Source organism: Solanum tuberosum, unplaced genomic scaffold (assembly GCF_000226075.1).
Source record: "Solanum tuberosum cultivar DM 1-3 516 R44 unplaced genomic scaffold, SolTub_3.0 scf00076, whole genome shotgun sequence".
Taxonomy (NCBI): domain Eukaryota; kingdom Viridiplantae; phylum Streptophyta; class Magnoliopsida; order Solanales; family Solanaceae; genus Solanum; species Solanum tuberosum.
In genome coordinates, this window is record NW_006239000.1 from 1,285,767 (window position 1) to 1,306,113 (window position 20,347).

The following is a 20,347-nucleotide window of genomic DNA, read 5'->3' on the forward strand; positions in this document are numbered from 1 at the left end:
AAAGTAAAAATTTAAATTACCTCAATTTTGATTATTAAATACATTTATTTTTTTAAAAACAAACATTTAATTGTTTGATTCACAAGTGTATTTACTTTTTATTTTGTAATTATTAATTGAATCTAGAAAAATATAGATTAGTATATTATTTAGAGATAGAAGTATTGTCCATTCAAAAATTTATGCAAATATGCAATGGCGTCACAATCTCATCCAACACTAAAATAAATTAAAGTTTATACGATTTATTGATTCTAAACTGGAAAATATAGATTAGTATATTACTTTTTGAATGTTTATACGATTTGTTGATTCTAAACTGGAAAAAAATTAAATGAATGTGTTCATAATGACTTTGTGGCTAAAAGATAAAAAATTAAATTAAAGTATTTTGATAATTTAATTTTAATAATAAAATAAGCGTGTGCTATGCAATATTAATTTAGGTAAAACGAAAATAGATACAACCTATGCAATAATAACAAAAGCCCACCACTTCATTAATAATTATTTGTCATCAAAAGATTCACGACTTTAAAATTCGTATGTAAGGTAAATTGTTCTTGTTAGACAATTTGTCTCTTGCGTGTAAATAAATTGATTGACATCTATACGTAAGAAAATTTATTTTAGTTTATTGATTTGTCTCTTGCGTGTAAATAAACTAATCAATATACATACGCAAGAAAAATTATTTTAGTTCGTCAATTTATCTATTGTTTACAAATAAACTGATTAATATTTGTACACAAGGAAAAATATTTTAGTTTGTCGATCTGTCTCTTTAATTTCCTGCAAACAAACTAATTAATGTCATTGGCAAGGAAAAATATTTAGTTGATTGATGTATCTCTTTTCGTGCAAATAAATTGATTAATATCTATACACAAAACAAGTTATTTTCGTTCATCGTTGTCTATGTTGCGTGCAAATAAATTGATTAATATTAAGCAAAAAAACTTGGTTTGGTTTAGTTTGCTGGCTGCAAACAAACTAATTAATATTCGTACGCAAGAAGATTTATGTTAGTTCGTTGATCTGTCTCGTTCGTGCAAATAAAATGATTAATATCCATATACAAGAAAAAAATATTTAGTTCATCGTTGTGTCTCTTACGTGCAAACAAACCGATTAATATTTGTATGCAAGAAATTTTGTTTTAGTTCACCAATCTATCTCTTGCTTGCAAATAAATTGATTAATATTCATACACAAAAATAGTTATTTTAACACATCAGTTTGTCTTTTACGTGCAAATAAATTGATTAACAAACATATTTCCAATAATGAAATAATGACAAGACACATTAATCAACATTCAACACCTTTCAATAAAGCATAAGACAAAACAAATCGACCAACGTTCAACACGTTTCGATAAAGCATGCTATCAAAGAAAAGAGTCAATGGTAAGTGATAACTATCGTCACCACCCGTCGTTAACAATTTATTAACGTACTCACCCGTTATTATCAAACAAATTGATTAATATCCATACACAAAAAGAAATTTAGTTCACTGATCTATCTCTTTTCCGCAAACAAAATGATTAATATCTATACACAAAAATAAAATAAAATTAGTTCGTCGATGTGTCTCTTACGTGCAAACAAATTGATTAATATTTGTATGTAAGGATAGTGGTTTTAGTTCACCGATCTATCTCTTGCCTTCAAAAAAATTGATTAATATTCATACACAAAAAAAAACATTTTAATTCATTGATTTATCCTTTACATGCAAATAAATTGATTAATAAACACGTTTTCACTAATGAAACAAAAAAAAGACAATTCGGCCAACATTTAACACCTTTCGATGAAGCATTAGACAAGAAAAATTGACCAATATTCAATACGTTTCGATAAAGCATGCTATCAAATAAAAGAGTCAATAGTAAGTGATAACCGTCGTCACCATCTGTCATTAACAATATATCATCGTACTCACCCGTTATTATGAAAGACCATTACATTATTCAACCACAAATATCATAATTAGTTATAATCACTACTAGCCATCATTTCCACTCACCCTCATTATCATAGTAGCCATCAATAACTATTGACAATCAATGCTACATTAGTTATCATAAATATTCAATTACAATTATCAGTCGTCATCACCAATTACCATCAACAACCATTATTAATGACTATCGATAGTCAATACCATGTTATCTATCACAAATATTCATTACGTCTATTAATAACTATCACCATCAACCATTATTATCAATCACCCACCACCAACCAAATCGACATCCATAACCACCACTATTAACCGTCACCGCCATATAATAGTTATATACAATTATGTCGGGTCAGTTGGTTCCTTTTCGGGTCAAACACCGGAGATAAGGTTAGCATTGTCATTTCTCAAATAAGTAAGAGAGGTCCAGCAAAACAGAGTATTTTAGATTTTTTTAGGGTTTCGGATTCTCTCCGAGAAAGATTCGATGTTGATGTAATGTTATAGCTATAGTTGCGTGCTTTGATTAACTTCCGAGGAGAATCGAGCGGCGGCGGAGGCTGTGACGGCGACGGCGACGGCGTTGCAGTGAAATCGATGATCGTCAGCTGCACCAAATGGACCCGTCGTCAGTGCAAACCACTCCTTCAATCGAAGATGACGAGTGGGGTATTACATTCTTCTTTTTCAATTTATATTTTTATTGTCGCTTGGTTTTTGATTGGATATATGGTGTTCAAGTTCATCCGATTAGAAAAATTGATGGATAAGTAGGTTTGTTCAATTGTTCTGTTGATGAATTCAGCATAGAGATGTGATCAATTTTTGTCTTAATTTCTGTATTATCCCTTTTTAAGTAATTCCTCAAAGGAAGTTGCTAATCGGATACCTGTTGCCTGTTGGAGGTGGCAGGTATCAGGTGAATTAGTCATGTGCGTGAAAGTTGGCTTGGACACCATGGTCATAAAAAAAGGTTGTTAATAGTTGCCAGTCCGATGGAGGTGATTTGACTTGTTCGAATGCTTTCTCATTTGTGGATAGTGATGTGACTTTGATTTGATGATTTTTGCTACTTGGATTAACAGAGGAGTATCACTTTAGGTAGTTGATTATTTCCATGGTACCTGTTTTAGTGTGAGAGCCAGCAGGTACCCGCTGGAATACTCGGAGTTTGCACAAGCTGGTGGCTGGCCCTGCTAACACCTTTATCAAAATTTTAATAAAATTTCACTTTAGGTTGGAATAGAACACAACCTTGTGTTATTTTTCTCTTCTCAATATCTCTACACTTGTAGTGGTTAGTACACGAGTGTGTGGAGGTCTGCATTGACGGAATTTACTCTAGATGTCACTGGTTGACCTAGTTTATTTGCTGTTTCATCTTTCTGTTTGTCCTTTCTTGAAACAAGTTCACGTTTGCCATGCTGGTGTGGAGAATATGATAGCAATTTGCTTTAATGAATGACATAATGAGGTCAGACTGGAAATGCTATATATGTCTTTTTGATTACCAAAATTATTGATAAAGGATGGCAATTTTATTGGTTCATGACTGGTCCATTAAAGGAATGGCTTTTATCCACAATCCCTTGCCGTACTTCTGTTTTGTCCTTGTATACTTCATTACAAAGGAGATTGTAACTAATATTCGTCTTTAAGATTCTTAGGTGTGTGTTGATCTTTCAAACGTTTGTAATTTTATGCTTTATTTATTTCATTTGCCAATTTTAGACGGGATGTGGAATATGAACAAGAGCATGAAGTGTTTGGTGAATTAACCTTTTCTTCCCACCAAATCTCACTAGGAAAACAAATGACGAAAAGATTTAACTTTCTTGCCTAGAGGACTTTGGTTTTAATGTTAAGGTAATACATGGAATGTGTTTAGGCAACACATCACAAGTTCTAGACCTGATTGTTGCACAAAGCCTAATTTTTAAGCGTGGGTTGAAGAATGAGCTTATGATCAACCGAGTTTCCAAGCTGAGATATCAAATTTCTCGGCCATTCGTTTTTTTTTTTTTTTTTTTAAATAAAGAACATAGAGGAACATGGAAAAGCTAGTACACTTGCTGTGGTAAATGTTTGTTGTACAGAAGAAAGATATCTATCTTTTTCATTGTAGTTGCAGCCTTTTTATTCATAAATTGCTTGGATTAAAGGATGTGTATAGCTTTTCCTGGGTTTACTGCTTTTTCCCCTTCGTGTAAATGTTTGATTGCTGTCTTGGATTGTTTTTACTACCTTGCTGCTTTGTGTGGGCTCCTCCTCCTTGAATATGTTATGTGTCACTGTGAAGTACTTATTCTCAGCCATTTTGTTTCTCTGCTAACATATGAGCCTCCATATCTGGTGATTTTGTTGTCATCTCCCTGACATTTGGTGCCCAAAAGCAGAGCTCGTATTTTTATCTTAACTGAATCTTATTTGTTTGATTCAAACGTGCTGGAATTACACTTTTAGATATAATGTGAACTAACAGAATGATCTGACATTTTGAACCATCAGACACTGAAGGATATGTAATTCCAAGCTTGGAACTCGAAGATTCTGGCCAAAATAACAGTAATTTAGTTGAAGTTGAAGAGTCAAAGACAGTCGCAGCTGAGGTTAGCTCTTGAGAGTTTCACTCTCCACCTAAAAGAAATATTTTGTGATGTCAAAACTCTTCCAAGCTTACTTTCTTTTTCAAGATGATTTACAGTACTTTAAATTGATCTCCTTGCTCACTTACTCTATTCACAGTCTAAGAAAGAGGAGAATATATATCTTGGACCTCACGGTGCTCCTCCTTCACAATCAAAGCAACAAGAGCTTAATTCTGCTAATAATCGCAAGCAGAAGTTTAGACAGAAACTGAAGGAAGCAGACAAGAAGTACAGCGGAAGTGGTCGTGAGAATAAGGTGGAACACTTGAGAGAGCTTGTGGGTGGAAAAATGGCTGCAGGATCAAAGAATTCCCCCAAGGATTGGCTTGACCCTCATTGCGATGAAAATATGTTCCAAAGAAACCAACGTTAGCTTAATACAAGTGTCTGTATTAAACACATCCATATTTTACATTTACATACTCGGATACCCCCTTCCCCCTTCAGTAAGTCTTCCTTTCGGAGGGAAAAGAAAGCTTTTATAGAAGATTTATGTACTCTCAAATAATTCCCCTAGTAACCTATGTTGTGGGGATAATGTCTCCAGTCTTCTGGCTGTGCTTGCTTGTGATATACAGATTCGGTCTGAGCTGCTCTCTTTCTATCCGTCTCTTTCACAATATTTGTTATATGAATGCACTTGTTTGTCTTCATTATGCTAAGATATTGTTTCTTTGCTTTGATTTGAAATCAAGGACGTGTAAGGATTCAGCTTCTTATGGTGAAATGATGTGTTACCGCGTTGTTCATCCTCCATTAATCCGTGAACTATTGATGAAAATAGAAGAAAAGACTCAATTTTTTAAAAAATTCTTCCGATGTGTAAAATGATACAAGCTTTCGTGTGATATTCTTGTCCATAACGCCCTTACCAAATGAACATATGATGAAAATTAGAATTAATGAAAAAATAGAAAATCTGGATTTTTTGAATATCCTCCTCCTTTGGGTTAGTAGTGAATTCACACACACACAAATGTGAATGAGATATAGGTTTGTATGAACCAGTAATCAAATAAGAAACTAATAGAGTACAACATTGCAAAATTAGATCAACAAATATTACTTAGACCAGGCCTGCCTTTAATATTCCCTATCAGACTGTCATATACGAAGTGAAACTTATAATAAAATTATCAAAAAAATTTCCTCTTCCGACCATAGTATATACAACATTAGCTCTGAGATGGTACTGTCAAGAATTTAAATGAGGAACCCCCAGAAAAAACAATCATGAACTAGCCATAGATCAACTATGAAGGAACTCCAAACCAGTTGCTGAAGGTGTCAACCCATGTTCAGATAGGTATTCAGCATTATGAAACTTACTCAAATGTCTCATACCACTGTCACACAAGATTGTCACAATTGTATGCCCTGGACCTAGTGCCTTTGCCACTCTGACAGCTCCAACACAATTCATAGCTGAAGAACTTCCAATAAATAGACCATCATTTTTCAACAGATACCTGATGAGTCATAGAACTAGTTAAGCTCCACCAATCATAGACAAAAATGGTGGAAAACTTTGGTAATCATCTTTTTCTTGTCGCTTTCATCTTTTCGTGTCAGAGAAGATTAAAAAGAGGTATGTAATACGTTCCAAACACATTTATCTGCATATTGACATCTTTGCAACTAGAAAAATACCATAATGGGTAGTAGACTGAAGAGGAATAAACCTGGACATTTCAACAGCTTCCATATCTGTGCCACGGAAAGCTCCATCAAGTTTTGCCATCTTAAAATTTTCAGTTAGTCTATTTATTCCAATCCCTTCAGTTATTGTATCAAATGGATTCTTCAGCCTTCGTCCTTCCGCCTCCTCCCTCGTGTACATAACTCCTCTTGTTACTTTGTTATATAAACCAGAGCCAGGAGGATCAATAAGGAAGCACTTGATATTTGAGTTTTGGTCCTGTTGATCATACAGGAGCTTTTAAATCATACATCATCTAGCAATGGAAAATGAAGAAACTTTAGAACTTGAGAACCAACCTTCAAATACTGGGAAACACCGGCAACAGTGCCACCTGTACCTGCAGCAGCAATAAAAGCATCCAACTTGCCACCTGTCTGTTCCCAAATCTCTGGCCCCGTGCCCTCATAATGTGACCTGAAATTTGCAAGGTTTTCAAACTGATCTGCGAAGAATCCACCCTTGCATTCAGACGAGAACTGCATATTCTGCTTTTCCTCACTGATTGAGTGACCATTGATTTGACTAGAATCATTGGCATCAATTTGGCTTTTTTTTCTGGTGGTTGATGTTAATTCACTTGCTTCCAGTGCCCTTCTTCTTGCAATATTAACAAAATGGTCTCGGTGTGTGATAGAAACTGGCCTGACCCTTTCTACAGTAGCTCCTAGTGCTTCTAGTATTTGTGCCTGAAAGGAAGAATTGAGAGAATTCCAATCAGTAGCAATAGTTAGTCCTCTTTAGAAAAAACTTTTTCTTAAAGATGGTGGTGTCTTGGCCAGCTTGCACACCCCGACTTATTCCATTGAGTAGAACAAAAGCAACTTGTGCTGTTATTATTATTCTTTTTATATGACTATCCTTTCATCAGAACTTTCACAGCGATATTGAACGGATGGGATGATGAGGAAATCACTGGGATTATCCTATAGCACTGTCATATTAGCTTGAGCAATAAGCTACTTGATGAAGATCTTTTGAGCTTGCTTTCCAAACGCTTTCTAGTAGCTATCCCACATACTCCTGGAATGCCAACACTATCTCTTATCTAATTCAGTAAAATACAAATGTAAAGGGGAAACAAGAGCATGAAGTGTCTTACCTTTTCGAGAGCAGCATCATCTGGAATAACCACATGGCATCTGCACCCATAAGCAGGTGCTACTGTTGCAAGACTAATGGCTGTGCTTCCTGCACTGCCCTCTGTAACTACTCCACCTTTAGCTAATGCTCCTGATTCCAAGGCCTGTGATTGATATTTTACTATTAATAGAAAAAGTATTTACAGATACCCAAATTAATTGAACCTTGCTATTTGTAAATACGTTGTGAAAGCAAATTTACAGAAAAATAACCACATGAAGGAAATCTCCGAGTTTAGCTTTCCTCCTCACTAAAAATCTTCTCATCCTAATAACTACAAGAAGTCTTAAACCTTAATCAGGTAATCTTTCAGCTTTTTAGAATCCCGTCATCTTCTTAAGCAAATGAAGCAAAATTATAGAACTCTTTCAATTTCTGGAATCAGGTAATCTTCTCTAACATTCCATACATATTGGAAATTGCAATGATGACATTGAATTCCGCAAAAGTATGCCTTATAGGGTATTAGACTTTCCCCAGGATTTCACAGGAAAACAACCGGTTGTTGACATAGAGTCGCTCATTTTGGCTGCTCCAATACAGAAGAAAGGCATGTTGGCAATCTTTTTTAGCTAGGTGAAGAGCTTATGGATCCCAACGGCTCCAAATGAACTACTTATGATTATATATCCACATCTTGTTTAGTAGTATTACTTATGAGTTTACATCTTCTCCATACATACCAATTAATGCACTTAAGTATATATCCACAAAAATATAACTTAATTACATATTAGATCTGCCCCAGGTATTTCTCATGCAAATGTCCGGTTGCTGACATAAAGTCACTAACTTGACCCACTCCGATGCACCTGAAAGACATGGCCTTGTCAATCAGTTAAGCTAGTTGCAACTTGCAAGATGTGTAGAGTACCAAGGGCATATTAACCACTTTGATCATCCTCTATCCTTGAAACTAATCAATTTGTACCTCGTCAGCAAAAGCTGGCTTGATGCTAAATATTCAATTTGTAGTTGAAAAAGAACAACGGCGTTTGAAACCAAAACCAGAAAAAAGAATCACAAAAGGAGCTAGTTGTAGGAACTATTAAAGACAATAGAACTTCTCATAAATTGGACCAATTCAGAAACGGAAAACTGAATCAGAACTTCTGCATGAAAATTTAAAACCTGAACGAATTTAAAAGAATGGTAACAGATACAGTTTAAGCAAGCATTTAGCCATAACTAGCTAATACAAGATTGACTAAGAAAAAAGAATTTGAACAAAATATCACCTCTTCAATAATCTTCACAGCTACTCTGTCTTTTACACTCCCTCCAGGATTCAAGAACTCTGCTTTCCCCAAAATCTGAACACGAATTGGTATACTATCAATTAGACATATGCATCGTAAATACTCCTTCAATTTCAATTTGTTCGTCTAGTTTTGACTTGACTTGGCACTAAGTTTAAAAAGTAAAGAAGCTATTTTAATCATATTGTTTTAAACTAAAGATACATAGAATATACCCAAACGTGGTTTAATCTTGTGGTCTATATATATATATATATATACCTATAAACAACTCATCTTATATGAGCTTCGAAAAGCATTACAAGTCTAAGCTCAAATAAAGGAAGAGGATTGCATTAGGACGTAAAATTAAGCTAAATAATATACCTCCTATTAGTACCAAAATCCTGAATCATGATATTTACCCAACCAAATTCAACTAATTTGGAATTAAGCTCATTAATCATATCTAATTACTAACAATTATTTCAGCTTAAGCATATAGCTATGCATGATTATGCTTAATTGAAATGAAGAGATAGAGAATATACTTCACATCCAGTTGCATCGGAGAGGCTATTGATTCTGATTAACGGAGTGTTGCCAATGGCGGCGACGAGTCCAGTTCTACGTCTTTGAAGTTTCTTTTTCCGGGGAGACTTATGCTGAGTCGTTTTGCAGAGGAAATAAGAGACTATGGCTATGGAGAGCAGTGTGGCGATGGCGCCTGCAGTTCTCACCGGCGCCATCGCGGTGGTTCTCCGGCGGAATCCGGTCTAATTGAACCGGAAGTATTATGGGCGGTGAAAGGGTGAAGGCAGGTTATGAATATTTCGATCAATTGCAAATTAGACCACCTAAGTTTCTTTTTCTTCTCTTTTTACCATTCCACTTTGAAGAAATGATGGCAAAGTCATTTTTATAATATTGTAGCTCAATTAATGGTAAATATTTTTTTCTTTGATTGTTGTTAAGAAACATAATCATAAACTTGAGGAAAATGATTATTTGAATCCTTGGTGATCCATTGGAATTTATGAATAATTTGTTTTAAAGTTATAGTAATATAATTTGTACGGAAGAAGCTATAATAATTTGACAAGAGTTAATATAAGATCACTCATTGAATTCCTGATGATCTATCAAGATTTTGTGTACTAATTTTAAAGATCAACCATGAGTAATGGTAATGTAAGTCTTTTGGTGTTTTACTAGAAATTAAGCTTCAACTTGTTATTCCGAGGTTATTCTCACATAATTTTTTAGAACGAGTTAAAAGTTAAATAAAGACGCAAAAAAATCCTATTTGTAAAAATCTTAATATAATGATGCTTGTCAAAGATCCAGAGAAGTGTTGTGGATGAGCCCAACCCATTGGCAATATGGGCTTTGTCAATAATGAATAGTAATTGAAAGAAGTTAGGATTGACATTTGAGTATTTTTTTCGAGCCCAACTAATCCAAATTCAAATCCGAGAAAATTCATTAAAAAATAACGATTTTTCATATTGAAAACTCGAATTTGAGTGTTTTCTCTAAGTACTCACAAATTATTATTACACAATGAAAAGTTACAATGTAAAAGGGGTTGAATAAAATGTCAACTAAAGTTGATTGCATTATAACTTTCCATGATCGAATATACAACTTTCCGTACGGAAGTAATTTCATTTCAATAACAATAAAATAAAAGGTGAAGAATTATTTGGAATTTTTCTTTAGGTTTGTATATTTAAAAGAAGATTCGTGATAAGAAATATATTATTCTCTTTGCACTAAGATTGATTGTCAAATAATTTTTATATAACATTCAATATTTATTTCCATTAATGACTCTTATGTAACGTGAATTCAAATCAATCCAGTAGTAAAAAAATGAAAAAGGAGATTGAAATATGATTATTCCCATAAGGAATAACTTTATGTAATAGATTATACCAATCAGGTACTGCTAGATCTGATTGTATTAAAAAATGAAAATAAAATTGATGAGTGCCCAAAAGTGCTACAAGACATTTAAAAAGGCCGACAAAATCAGTGATAGGACAAGTCCGTTAAGTTACCATCTTGCCCTTGGCTTACACAAGTTCTAAACTATTTATGTGGTTGGTATTTGATAAAGTATTGGTCATCGAGAGAGAGTTGTTCGGATGATAAGCACCCCTCACTTTCAACCCGAAGGTTGCGAGTTCGAGCCTCCAAAGGAGCAAAAGGGGTGGGTGCTCCTAGGAAGGGAGGGTTTAAAAAAAAAGTATTGATCACATATACGTTCAGAAGATGAAAATAATAGAAATGATAATGTTCGATTGGATGTATGGATAGTGGATAAGAGAATGTAAAAGTAATCTTGACAAACAAGATAAATAAAGCAAAGTTGAGATAAATCAGCTATATATATAAGAGTTGTTAGGAGAAACAAGGGTAGACCAAAAAAAATCAAAAGGGAGGGAAGTCTTTACTAAGGACATAATCATGAATTTGACAGTATAAAGGTTAATGATTACGATAGAAAAGTAATAGATAGTTGAGTGTTGTAGTACTGTTATATGAAAGAGACTATTTATGCAGTATCGTGTTCTTCGATTTTTACTACTACAAAATTACTTCTTTACTTTGTTCATTTTTACTATTTTGATATCATTTATTTTTTCTTTCAATCCTATTTTAATTAAATTTCTTTTGAACTTTATCTGATTAGTTGTAGTCTTGATTATTAAAATCTGGACAAAAAAAAAACAAAACAATAGTTGAAATTTATAGTAACTTAATTGTAAAATTACTTTGGACAAATTTAAACATAATTTCATTCTTCCAATGATAATTCGCACATCATATTATAACAAAAAGACCCGTAAGTAGATTGGACTCCAAAGTGGCCATCTAGTCAGCTTAAGGTAACTTTTCTATGGTTAGTAAGAATTTTTTTGATGGTACATCATTAAATCACCCAAATAATATTTACAGCACGTCTATGCAACGTTCAAATTCATATCATTAATACTATAATTTTACCCCTATCCTAAAAATAAAACTTTTCAACGAGAATATAAATTATTCAAACTTCAATATGTCACTCAAACTCAATAAAGTGTGTATCAAATACCGAATAAAGAAAAATAAATTATAGGATCTGTATAATTATTCCATTGAAATAAAAAAAACTTTTCACGGCAGAGAATCTTTGCAGAGAGAGCATAAACCACTCCATTTCTCACTCTTCTTTATCTCTCTTCTTCTCTACAAAAAGGCCCAAAATACTTCATCACTTCGAACTCTTCCGCCATGGAAATCCAAAAATTGCTTCTCAAATTCAAATTTCACATCTTAATTGCATCTACTTTTTCGATTTTCATCTTCGCTCTCATTTACCTCGCACCTCGATTTCTCGATGTTGTTAAGTATTTTTGGCCTCTGTTACTCTCTACTGCTCTCTTCCTAGTCGCCGTCGTTCTCTTTGGATGGATTTCTCCGCCGGTATCTGAGATTTCCGGTGAGAAAACCGGTGAAGGTATTTTGGAATTCGTAGCGGGTCAACCCGAACAATTACAAACGCATCTACATGATTTACATGAACATGAAGGAGACGGAGAAGATGAAGAAGGTGAAAGTAGCAAAGTAGAGTGAAGTGAAATTAATGGTTATTTCTGCTCTTTTTACTTTTCTTTTTTTATTAATTAGATACTTTTTTTTTTCTTTTTAAATTTTTGTATATTTCCAGAATAATGTTAACTTGCATTATTGGCCTGCAACTTACTTTTGGGGTCCTTTCTTTTGATCATGAAGTCGGAATTTTATGTTATTGAATTCTAAATTAATTTAGATGCCTATAAGATGTAGATCAAACTTATTCGGTTGGCCGAACACACTATCCCCCCCTACTTTACAAAAAACAAGAAAAATAGGACGGAGAAGAGTATTGATCAATAATAATAATGTCTTCAAAATAATTAAATAAATGAGATCTAAAAAGAATATGTAATATATTAATCAACTTTTAAATATCTTAATATTGAACTAGTTTGGGAACAAAACTCTGTTTTTACTACTTCACCACCTAAATAGAGTACAATTATCAACAATGTTATTAAATTGGTCACTTCCTGCACAACATTGGTAAACTCTCCTGTACTATTATCCGTCTCAATTCATTTGACACTAACTCTTCTTTTTCCGTCAATCTTATAACCTTTAAATTCAAAATCAACATGTCGTGACTTGACCCGAACTCTATGTCTAGCGAAAATTTAGTTGAGAATTGTTGACCTGAAACAATATTTTAGTAAACACTTTTTTACCAGAACAACCTTCTTATTGATCCTATGTAACTAAAATCACAATTTTTAGGGGGAAAAAAAATAAAGAAAAGAGAAAACAACAATATTAGCAAATTCCTAAAGTGAATTACTGACCACTGACCATAACGTTTGGTCCTCTCGAAGACAAAATTAGTGGGTTCACCAAATTTGTCTTCATACTAGGCACCTAACGGTACTAATATATCACTTGCTCTTTGCTAAGTTTTCAAGGAAAAAAAATTCATGGGTATATTATTTATATTTTGTTTTATTTTGCACATCTACCCATTTCTGAACAAATTTAGATACATATTTTTTTTTAATCATCTAGTAATATTTTTGTCTATGCTAAGATAAGAATCCAAAATCTCATGGTTCCAACTCATTTATTAATCACTATAATATGATTGAAGTTCTAACATTTCCCCCCCTAAAATTTAGGCATAAAATGTTGAACTTTAATAGTACATGCATAAATTTTAGATAAAAACAGTCATATAAAATTTATCTGAAACTAAACAATTTAGAAATGGTTCGAAATAGATAAAACCTATAAAAATTTATAAATGTAAGGCATAACTTGAATGATAACACCATCGTTCGATAGGATGTATAAGAATAGAGATAACACCATCGTTCGGTAGGAGGTATAAGAATAGAGCTGAATATAGTGTATTAATAATGTTTGTATTAATTATGCTAAAAATAAAATGCACGGTATAGTTTCTAAAAAAATAATATTCGTTTACAAAGATAAAAATATAGTGGAAAGGATGTGAAAAAAGTTTTAAAGGGCAATTGTGCCTTTAATTATGCTAATGCATGTAATAAAAACTTTTAAATTAGTAACACTATGTATTTTCATGTGTTAGTTATACATACTTTGATACCAAATAAAGTGGCATAACTAATGCAAGCAGGAGGTATAAGAATAGAGCTGAATATGGTGTATTAATAATGTTTGTATTAATTATGCTAAAAATAAAATGCACGGTATAGTTTCTAAAAAAATAATATTCGTTTACAAAGATAAAAATATAGTGGAAAGGATGTGAAAAAAGTTTTAAAGGGCAATTGTGCCTTTAATTATGCTAATGCATGTAATAAAAACTTTTGCATTACTAACACTATGTATTTTCATGTGTTAGTTATATATACTTTGATACCAAATAAAGTGGCATAACTAATGCAAGCATTAATACATAGCTTGAAAAGTGTATCAAACAATATACTAATAATACACAAAGTTAATGCATACATTATTTTTAAGGGCAAATTACAGAAATCACATACTTTTAAGGCAAAATTACAATCTATCCCTTAAAAGTTTATAATTACAGAAATCCCTCAAATGAATACAATAATATAAGCGCTGATACATTAATCTGATACGCGAGATACATTAATCGTTAAGTAAGATACATTACATTTTATACATGATACACTAATCTGATGCGCGAGATACAATAATATAAGCGCTGATACATTAATCTGATACGCGAGATACATTAATCGTTAAGTAAGATACATTACATTTTATACATGATACACTAATCTGATGCGCGAGATACAATAATATAAGCGCTGATACATTAATCTGATACGCGAGATACATTAATCGTTAAGTAAGATACATTACATTTTATACATGATACACTAATCTGATGCGCGAGATACAATAATATAAGCGCTGATACATTAATCTGATACGCGAGATACATTAATCGTTAAGTAAGATACATTACATTTTATACATGATACACTAATCTGATGCGCGAGATACAATAATATAAGCGCTGATACATTAATCTGATACGCGAGATACATTAATCGTTAAGTAAGATACATTACATTTTATACATGATACACTAATCTGATGCGCGAGATACAATAATATAAGCGCTGATACATTAATCTGATACGCGAGATACATTAATCGTTAAGTAAGATACATTACATTTTATACATGATACACTAATCTGATGCGCGAGATACAATAATATAAGCGCTGATACATTAATCTGATGCGCGAAAATGAGGAATTTTGGAGATTTGTAAAACTTATAAGGGATAGTGATAATAAGTAAACTAAAATGTGGGATTTCTGTAATTTTTCCTTTTTTGTAATACACTCTATCAACCGACCTAAGGGATTCCATTTAAAATGGGTTTGGGCAACAATCACACTTACTAGGATATGGACTTTAAAGCCTGAGTACGATCGGTCTATAAATTAACCCTTGCTTAAAATTTCTATTTGCCATCATAATCTTTCAACCAATGCTTGTCGGACTAGGGTCCACAATGATACACTTTCGGCCTCCCTAAAATTCCCTATCACAATATAGTGAAGATTGATTGAGAATTTTGAGTGAAAGGAATAATGGGATTTCACAAGTAACCAAACCAATTCCTATCATTTCACACCAAAAAGGGTATATTTTCGAGTATTTGGAGTGGATGGACCATCAATACTTACTGAGATTATGGTAGGATATAAATAAGACCCATTAACCCGAAATTAGAGATTTTAAATTCATACACCAAGTGTCGTTTGGTAGTTGATATGAGTTATGCAGGTATAAGCAATGTAGAGGGCAGTTAGGAGGCAATCACTGTATTATTTTATGTAGATAATAGTTATTCAACCTTATATCATCCATAAAATAATACATAAAATCTCTCCCAACTCATGCATGTATTATTGTATACAACACTTTTCTTATACATTCTACCAAACACCTCCTAAGTGGCAAGTGGTTGCTCAGTTGGACCCTCTACCTCCAACATTAAGGTTACGGGTTCGAGACTTCAAGTCACCAAGGGAGAGAAAAGTTGGGAAACTCCTAGGGAGGGGTAAATAAAAATTCAAGCATTAAGAATGGAAAAATTCCAAGTAGAGAGAGTATTTTTCTTAAATGAGCCCAACGAGAATCTAGATTAGTCGAGTTAGTTTTGATGGTGAACAAAATGAGGAATGGTTACATCTGGAGTTGGGTAGATTCTTTTGTTTGGGATTTCCAAAGTAAGCAAACCATTCCATATCATTTCACACGGGAAATGGTCAATTTTGAGTGTTCAAAGTAGATGGACAAACAAATGCTTATCCCAAAGAGATTGCAATAGGATAGATATCCATCACCTTTAAACACAAGTCTTGGATTTAAACACTAATTAAGAATGAAAAAAAATTCTTGGTAGAGAGAGTTTCCCTCTTAAATGGGCCCAAAGAGACACGAATCTGGATTAGTCATGTTGGTTTGAAACGCTAGATGGTTAAAAGAAACATGGAATGTTTACATCTCGAGTTGGAAAACTCGGGATCAATAATTGTACTGTAGAACTCAGATACCTATCACATTCCTTGACAGGGGAAGAACCGAAGAAGTTTGCTAACTTTTTACAAACAAAAGTACAAGTAATTTACATGTTTACACAGGGAGTTGAGAAGACTACATGGAGATTCTGGGAAGTGTAAATTTCACCTAGTACTAAACTGAGTGGAATTTACTGCATAACTTGTGTCAAAAACTCAAAAAATATGAACGTTTTCTAATATGCTACTGATACACTAGAAGTTGCAAAAGGACTCATAATCATATGTGGAAAAGGTTGCTTAATATAATAATATAGGTTTTAGAGCAATCACCTCCCGGTTCAAGATGATTGGGCGAGTGTCAGATCTGCGGTTGACAAAGTTCCAGACTGATCAACGTCAAGACTTTCAAATTCCTTCAATACAGCTGCGACGTCGTGTTGGTTGATCTTCCCCATCTCCTTAAGTTTATAGATAACAAATTCAGCAGCCCTTTGCAATTGACAAAAACAAAAGGAGACCAGAATTAGAGTTTGTAATATGCTTTGAGATTTACAATGAGAAAAAGAATAATACATGCTAGAATCAAAAGCTAAGACAGTGGTGTAATGACACTAACAAAAACAATATAGAGTCGATATTTAAATGGTTCTGTTAATTTGACATGTGTCGACAAGCATGAGTGCAGTTTACAACACCAACGTGAACAAGGTGAGAGTACAAAACTAGAGTAAATACTCGAATTAAGTGGATCAAGAAGGGTCTTTGCAATCTAATTATAGGTGCATGCTTTAATGTTAAATGAACTTACCCTACAACCCCATCATCATCAAGATCAGCTTCCTCCAAATCCACATTTGTCATCCTTCTTGAAAGAACCCATTTCACAATCTCCTTCTGTCTCTTTTCCGTGTTCCATTCAGCAACATAAAGGAAGAATCGACCCAAACAAAGAGTGCTTGTCAAAATCCAAAATATAGAAAAAATGCGCCCTGCTTTGGTTGAAAAGCTTTTGTCTCCATATCCTAATGTTGTGATGGTAGCACAGACACAATAAAAGGCGTCTACAGTATCAAACTTTTCAACTCTAGTCAAGACGACTGTCCCAATGATTATGAGCATTATAAGGAAGGCCGCTACCATGAAACACTTGTACCTTACTTTGTTTGTTTCAATCTCCTCTAAAATTTCACTCGGACCAACTCTACAACCCATATGCAGTGCTTTAATTAATAGTGTTTCTTGCTTCTCCACTAAGTAGTCTGCTGCTTTGCTTAGAACCAGTCCAACAAGTGCCATCCCAGAGAACACAAAGACACAGGCAAGCAGTTTAGTAGTTGCACTGTTAGGAACCAAATCACCATATCCAACCGTGGTCATTGTCACAACACAAAAGTAAAGGGAATCAAGTACGCCATCTATTTTCTTTCCCTTGATCTTGCTTCTAACAAAATAAAAGCAAATGGTACCAATACCCAAGTATATAATCAAGTAAACAATAACTTTCCTAATACTAGGGTGGAGTTTGTCCAAAATCAATTTAGAACGTAGAAGTGATTGGTCGTTCTTTATTTCATTAATTTCCACCGGAGCAATTTCGCCCACAGGAGTACTTTTAGATCGGCGAAATCTTTTTCTCCCAAGACCAACCGTATGATGGGTTTGATGCAGTTGATCCAACAAGGGCTGGGTTGTTCCCCTATTAGTCATCCAGGAAGCCTCGAGAAGTCCTGCAAGAAATTGTGGCTGCTTAAGAAAAGTCATTTAATTTAGTAAATCATAATGATTTCCCTCAGCCAGAGAGACTACTCTTCGAATACCAAAAAACTAACAAAAACAGTTTTTCTTCATGATTATCATATGCAAATAGTACCTTGACTGTCAATTGTTAGTTCTTATACTATGATATTTCTAGAACCTTAACGCGTGCCACATGCAATAGCACCAAGTAAAGAACTTTCTAGGATAAGTCCATCGCAGCTGGGTTAACACTCAATAGGAGTATTCTGACATAGGTTTATACTCATTGATGAATAGAGTTCCAGTTCAATGACGATAAATCTTTGGGTTGCGGTTACTGAGAGAATCCATTTAACCTAGACGGCTAGCTCACATAAAAAGGCGCATGTTACCACTAATTTCTCATGATGATTGAGAAAGCTCTGGCCAGTAAGAACACAAGCATGGAACTTGATCAGTCTCTCTTAAAACTCATTGAGAGACAGAAAATCAGATGCATCCAGACACCTAAAGTTTGCACTGACGACAAAAAATTAGATATCTAATCCAAGCGGTCACTGTAAAGTTGGACTCATCCTGTTTTTAGCTGAGACATCCTAACACATTTCATTATGTTGTTAACTTGTCAAGTAACTAAAATCAAGTGTTTCTCTGGCAATATTAGTTTTCTTCTATGTGATGCTCGTGACGGAGTTTGTTTTCTTTATATCTCTCATCCCTTATACTATACTGTGTCAGTGACATGCTAATCATATCTGTGAAATGATTAGTGGTCCTGCACTCCGAGAATCAAAAGGTCTAGTTTCCAATTCCAGAGTAAGAGAAATAGTAACATATATGTCCTTGATTGACAAACTTGTTCTGGCAATTACACCCAATAATTATGAACTGTAACGAATCTAAATATTTTTCTTCAGCATCTCTTAAAGTTAGTCAAATTCTCTGCATGAGACTTAAACAGAAAACAATCTATAAAATCCTACAGTCACAGGCTCACAGACAATCAGTTTCCTGAATAATACATTATTCTACTAAGTGATAGCATTTTAACTGGTTTGGTAAAAGATTTAAACATCCCACACATACATCCTTCCTTTATCTGGCAACTTAAGTAAAGGATTTTTAACTGAAACCAAGAAGATTCAAATGTTCTCACAAATTCACCTATGCTTGGTATGGAATGTAACACGCATCGAATGAGAAACAACTACATCTCACAACCTATGCTAATAGAAGGTAGCAAGTACCTCGTAGAATTAACCAAGGTGTGTGCAAGCTGGCCTATACACTACGGTTATCACAAAAGGAAAAAAGAGACATAAAAGAAAGATAAAGTAGTTTTTCTCAGCAAAATTACTAATCCAGTTAAACCAAATTGCTAAATGAATAACAAAATTCAAACACTGGTGACTAGAGGTTGAATAGACTAACTTACCAAACAGAACACAAATTCACTCTTAACTCCCCATCTCTCATACCCAGTCTAGTCCGACAAAGTTGGGTCTAAGGAGAGTAGATACACAGATCTTATCCTTACCTCGTAAGTCGTAGGTATCACTGTTTTCGATAGACCATCAGCTCAACGAAAAACAGTCCAAAGCAGTTAAGAAAAGGAATAAACGAAAGTGAAAGCATAACAAAACATCCTGAACAATAACTATAGAACAACAAACAACAAATAGTAATAGAAATCGAAGGACAAGAAACTACCAGAAATACTGATGGCTATATCTCAAATTCCCCCAATTTTTTTTTTTTGTATGAATTCTGTCATAGCTAAATTTTAACTAACAGACTCGCGTTAAACTGGAAATAACACCTTACGAGTTATGATACACATAACCTCACAACAACACATGAGCAGAATTTCCCAGCTGATTCACCAAAATCGCAATTTAATAGCTTCTTAGAAAAATTCAGCGAGCATGCATTCATAGCTTTACCTTCAAAGAAGGAGCACGTTCACAAAAATAAATGAAATAGTAATCTGAATTACCATAAAAAATCAAATGTTTGATCCTTACCTAAACCTGATTTCTGTAAGGAAATTGCTGGAAAGAGCTCCAATCTTCTTTGACACCAATTGGAGCTTTAACTTGCAGGCGTCCCCTTCTTCAGTTTCTTCCGATCAATTGCGATCACGTTCATCTTCTTCACTCCCTTTATAAGAGCTGTCGTCATTTGGCTTTTCCCTCGTTTTTTTTTTTTTTTATTCGGTGAGGAGAAAATTAAAGTTTTACCGAAATTTTTATGGGCCAAATACTATTTTTAAATAAAGTGATAGTATTTCGAAAAAA

General features: G+C 33.8%; 4 protein-coding genes across 5 annotated transcripts; 2 read left to right on the top strand and 2 right to left on the bottom strand.

The window, feature by feature from the left end:
* Positions 1 to 2,358: 2,358 nt before the first annotated feature.
* Positions 2,359 to 5,275, top strand: LOC102585034 (uncharacterized). Its single transcript, XM_006346078.2, has 3 exons — positions 2,359 to 2,640; positions 4,480 to 4,580; positions 4,717 to 5,275. The coding sequence occupies exons 1-3, from the start codon at positions 2,589 to 2,591 to the stop codon at positions 4,990 to 4,992; spliced, it is 429 nt and encodes a 142-aa protein (XP_006346140.1). The 5' UTR covers positions 2,359 to 2,588; the 3' UTR covers positions 4,993 to 5,275.
* Positions 5,276 to 5,658: 383 nt separating this feature from the next.
* LOC102585362 (cysteine synthase 2) lies at positions 5,659 to 9,562 on the bottom strand. The gene is made up of 6 exons (XM_006346079.2): positions 9,251 to 9,562; positions 8,700 to 8,774; positions 7,421 to 7,564; positions 6,618 to 7,007; positions 6,302 to 6,537; positions 5,659 to 6,088 (listed from the first exon to the last, which is right to left on the bottom strand). The coding sequence occupies exons 1-6, from the start codon at positions 9,446 to 9,448 to the stop codon at positions 5,869 to 5,871; spliced, it is 1,263 nt and encodes a 420-aa protein (XP_006346141.1). The 5' UTR covers positions 9,449 to 9,562; the 3' UTR covers positions 5,659 to 5,868.
* Positions 9,563 to 11,817: 2,255 nt separating this feature from the next.
* On the top strand, positions 11,818 to 12,452 carry LOC102585696 (uncharacterized). The gene has a single exon (XM_006346080.2). The coding sequence runs from the start codon at positions 11,982 to 11,984 to the stop codon at positions 12,321 to 12,323; it is 342 nt and encodes a 113-aa protein (XP_006346142.1). The 5' UTR covers positions 11,818 to 11,981; the 3' UTR covers positions 12,324 to 12,452.
* Positions 12,453 to 15,071: 2,619 nt separating this feature from the next.
* Positions 15,072 to 20,252, bottom strand: LOC102586034 (two-pore potassium channel 1). Of its 2 annotated transcripts, XM_006346082.2 has the most exons (4): positions 20,075 to 20,252; positions 17,122 to 18,040; positions 16,644 to 16,802; positions 15,072 to 15,328 (listed from the first exon to the last, which is right to left on the bottom strand). In XM_006346082.2, the coding sequence occupies exons 2-3, from the start codon at positions 18,018 to 18,020 to the stop codon at positions 16,652 to 16,654; spliced, it is 1,050 nt and encodes a 349-aa protein (XP_006346144.2). In that variant the 5' UTR covers positions 18,021 to 18,040; positions 20,075 to 20,252; the 3' UTR covers positions 15,072 to 15,328; positions 16,644 to 16,651. The 2 variants fall into 2 exon arrangements, with proteins under 2 accessions (XP_006346144.2, XP_006346145.1); XM_006346083.2 differs by lacking the exon at positions 15,072 to 15,328 and having other exon boundaries at positions 16,372 to 16,802.
* Positions 20,253 to 20,347: the final 95 nt, after the last annotated feature.

Bases quoted from the DNA above. Each gene is read 5' to 3' on its own strand.
- LOC102585034 (XM_006346078.2), top strand. From the start codon at position 2,589: ATGGACCCGTCGTCAGTGCAAACCACTCCTTCAATCGAAGATGACGAG. The intron at 2,641-4,479 runs GTATTACATTCT...TTGAACCATCAG, and splicing joins AATCGAAGATGACGAGTGGG to ACACTGAAGGATATGTAATT. The intron at 4,581-4,716 runs GTTAGCTCTTGA...CTCTATTCACAG, and splicing joins CAAAGACAGTCGCAGCTGAG to TCTAAGAAAGAGGAGAATAT.
- LOC102585362 (XM_006346079.2), bottom strand. From the start codon at position 9,448: ATGGCGCCGGTGAGAACTGCAGGCGCCATCGCCACACTGCTCTCCATA. The intron at 7,565-8,699 runs GTGATATTTTGT...TATCAATCACAG, and splicing joins CTGTGAAGATTATTGAAGAG to GCCTTGGAATCAGGAGCATT. The intron at 6,538-6,617 runs GTTGGTTCTCAA...TATGATCAACAG, and splicing joins GTGTTTCCCAGTATTTGAAG to GACCAAAACTCAAATATCAA.
- LOC102585696 (XM_006346080.2), top strand. From the start codon at position 11,982: ATGGAAATCCAAAAATTGCTTCTCAAATTCAAATTTCACATCTTAATT.
- LOC102586034 (XM_006346082.2), bottom strand. From the start codon at position 18,020: ATGACTAATAGGGGAACAACCCAGCCCTTGTTGGATCAACTGCATCAA. The intron at 16,803-17,121 runs GTAAGTTCATTT...TCAATTGCAAAG, and splicing joins GATGATGATGGGGTTGTAGG to GGCTGCTGAATTTGTTATCT.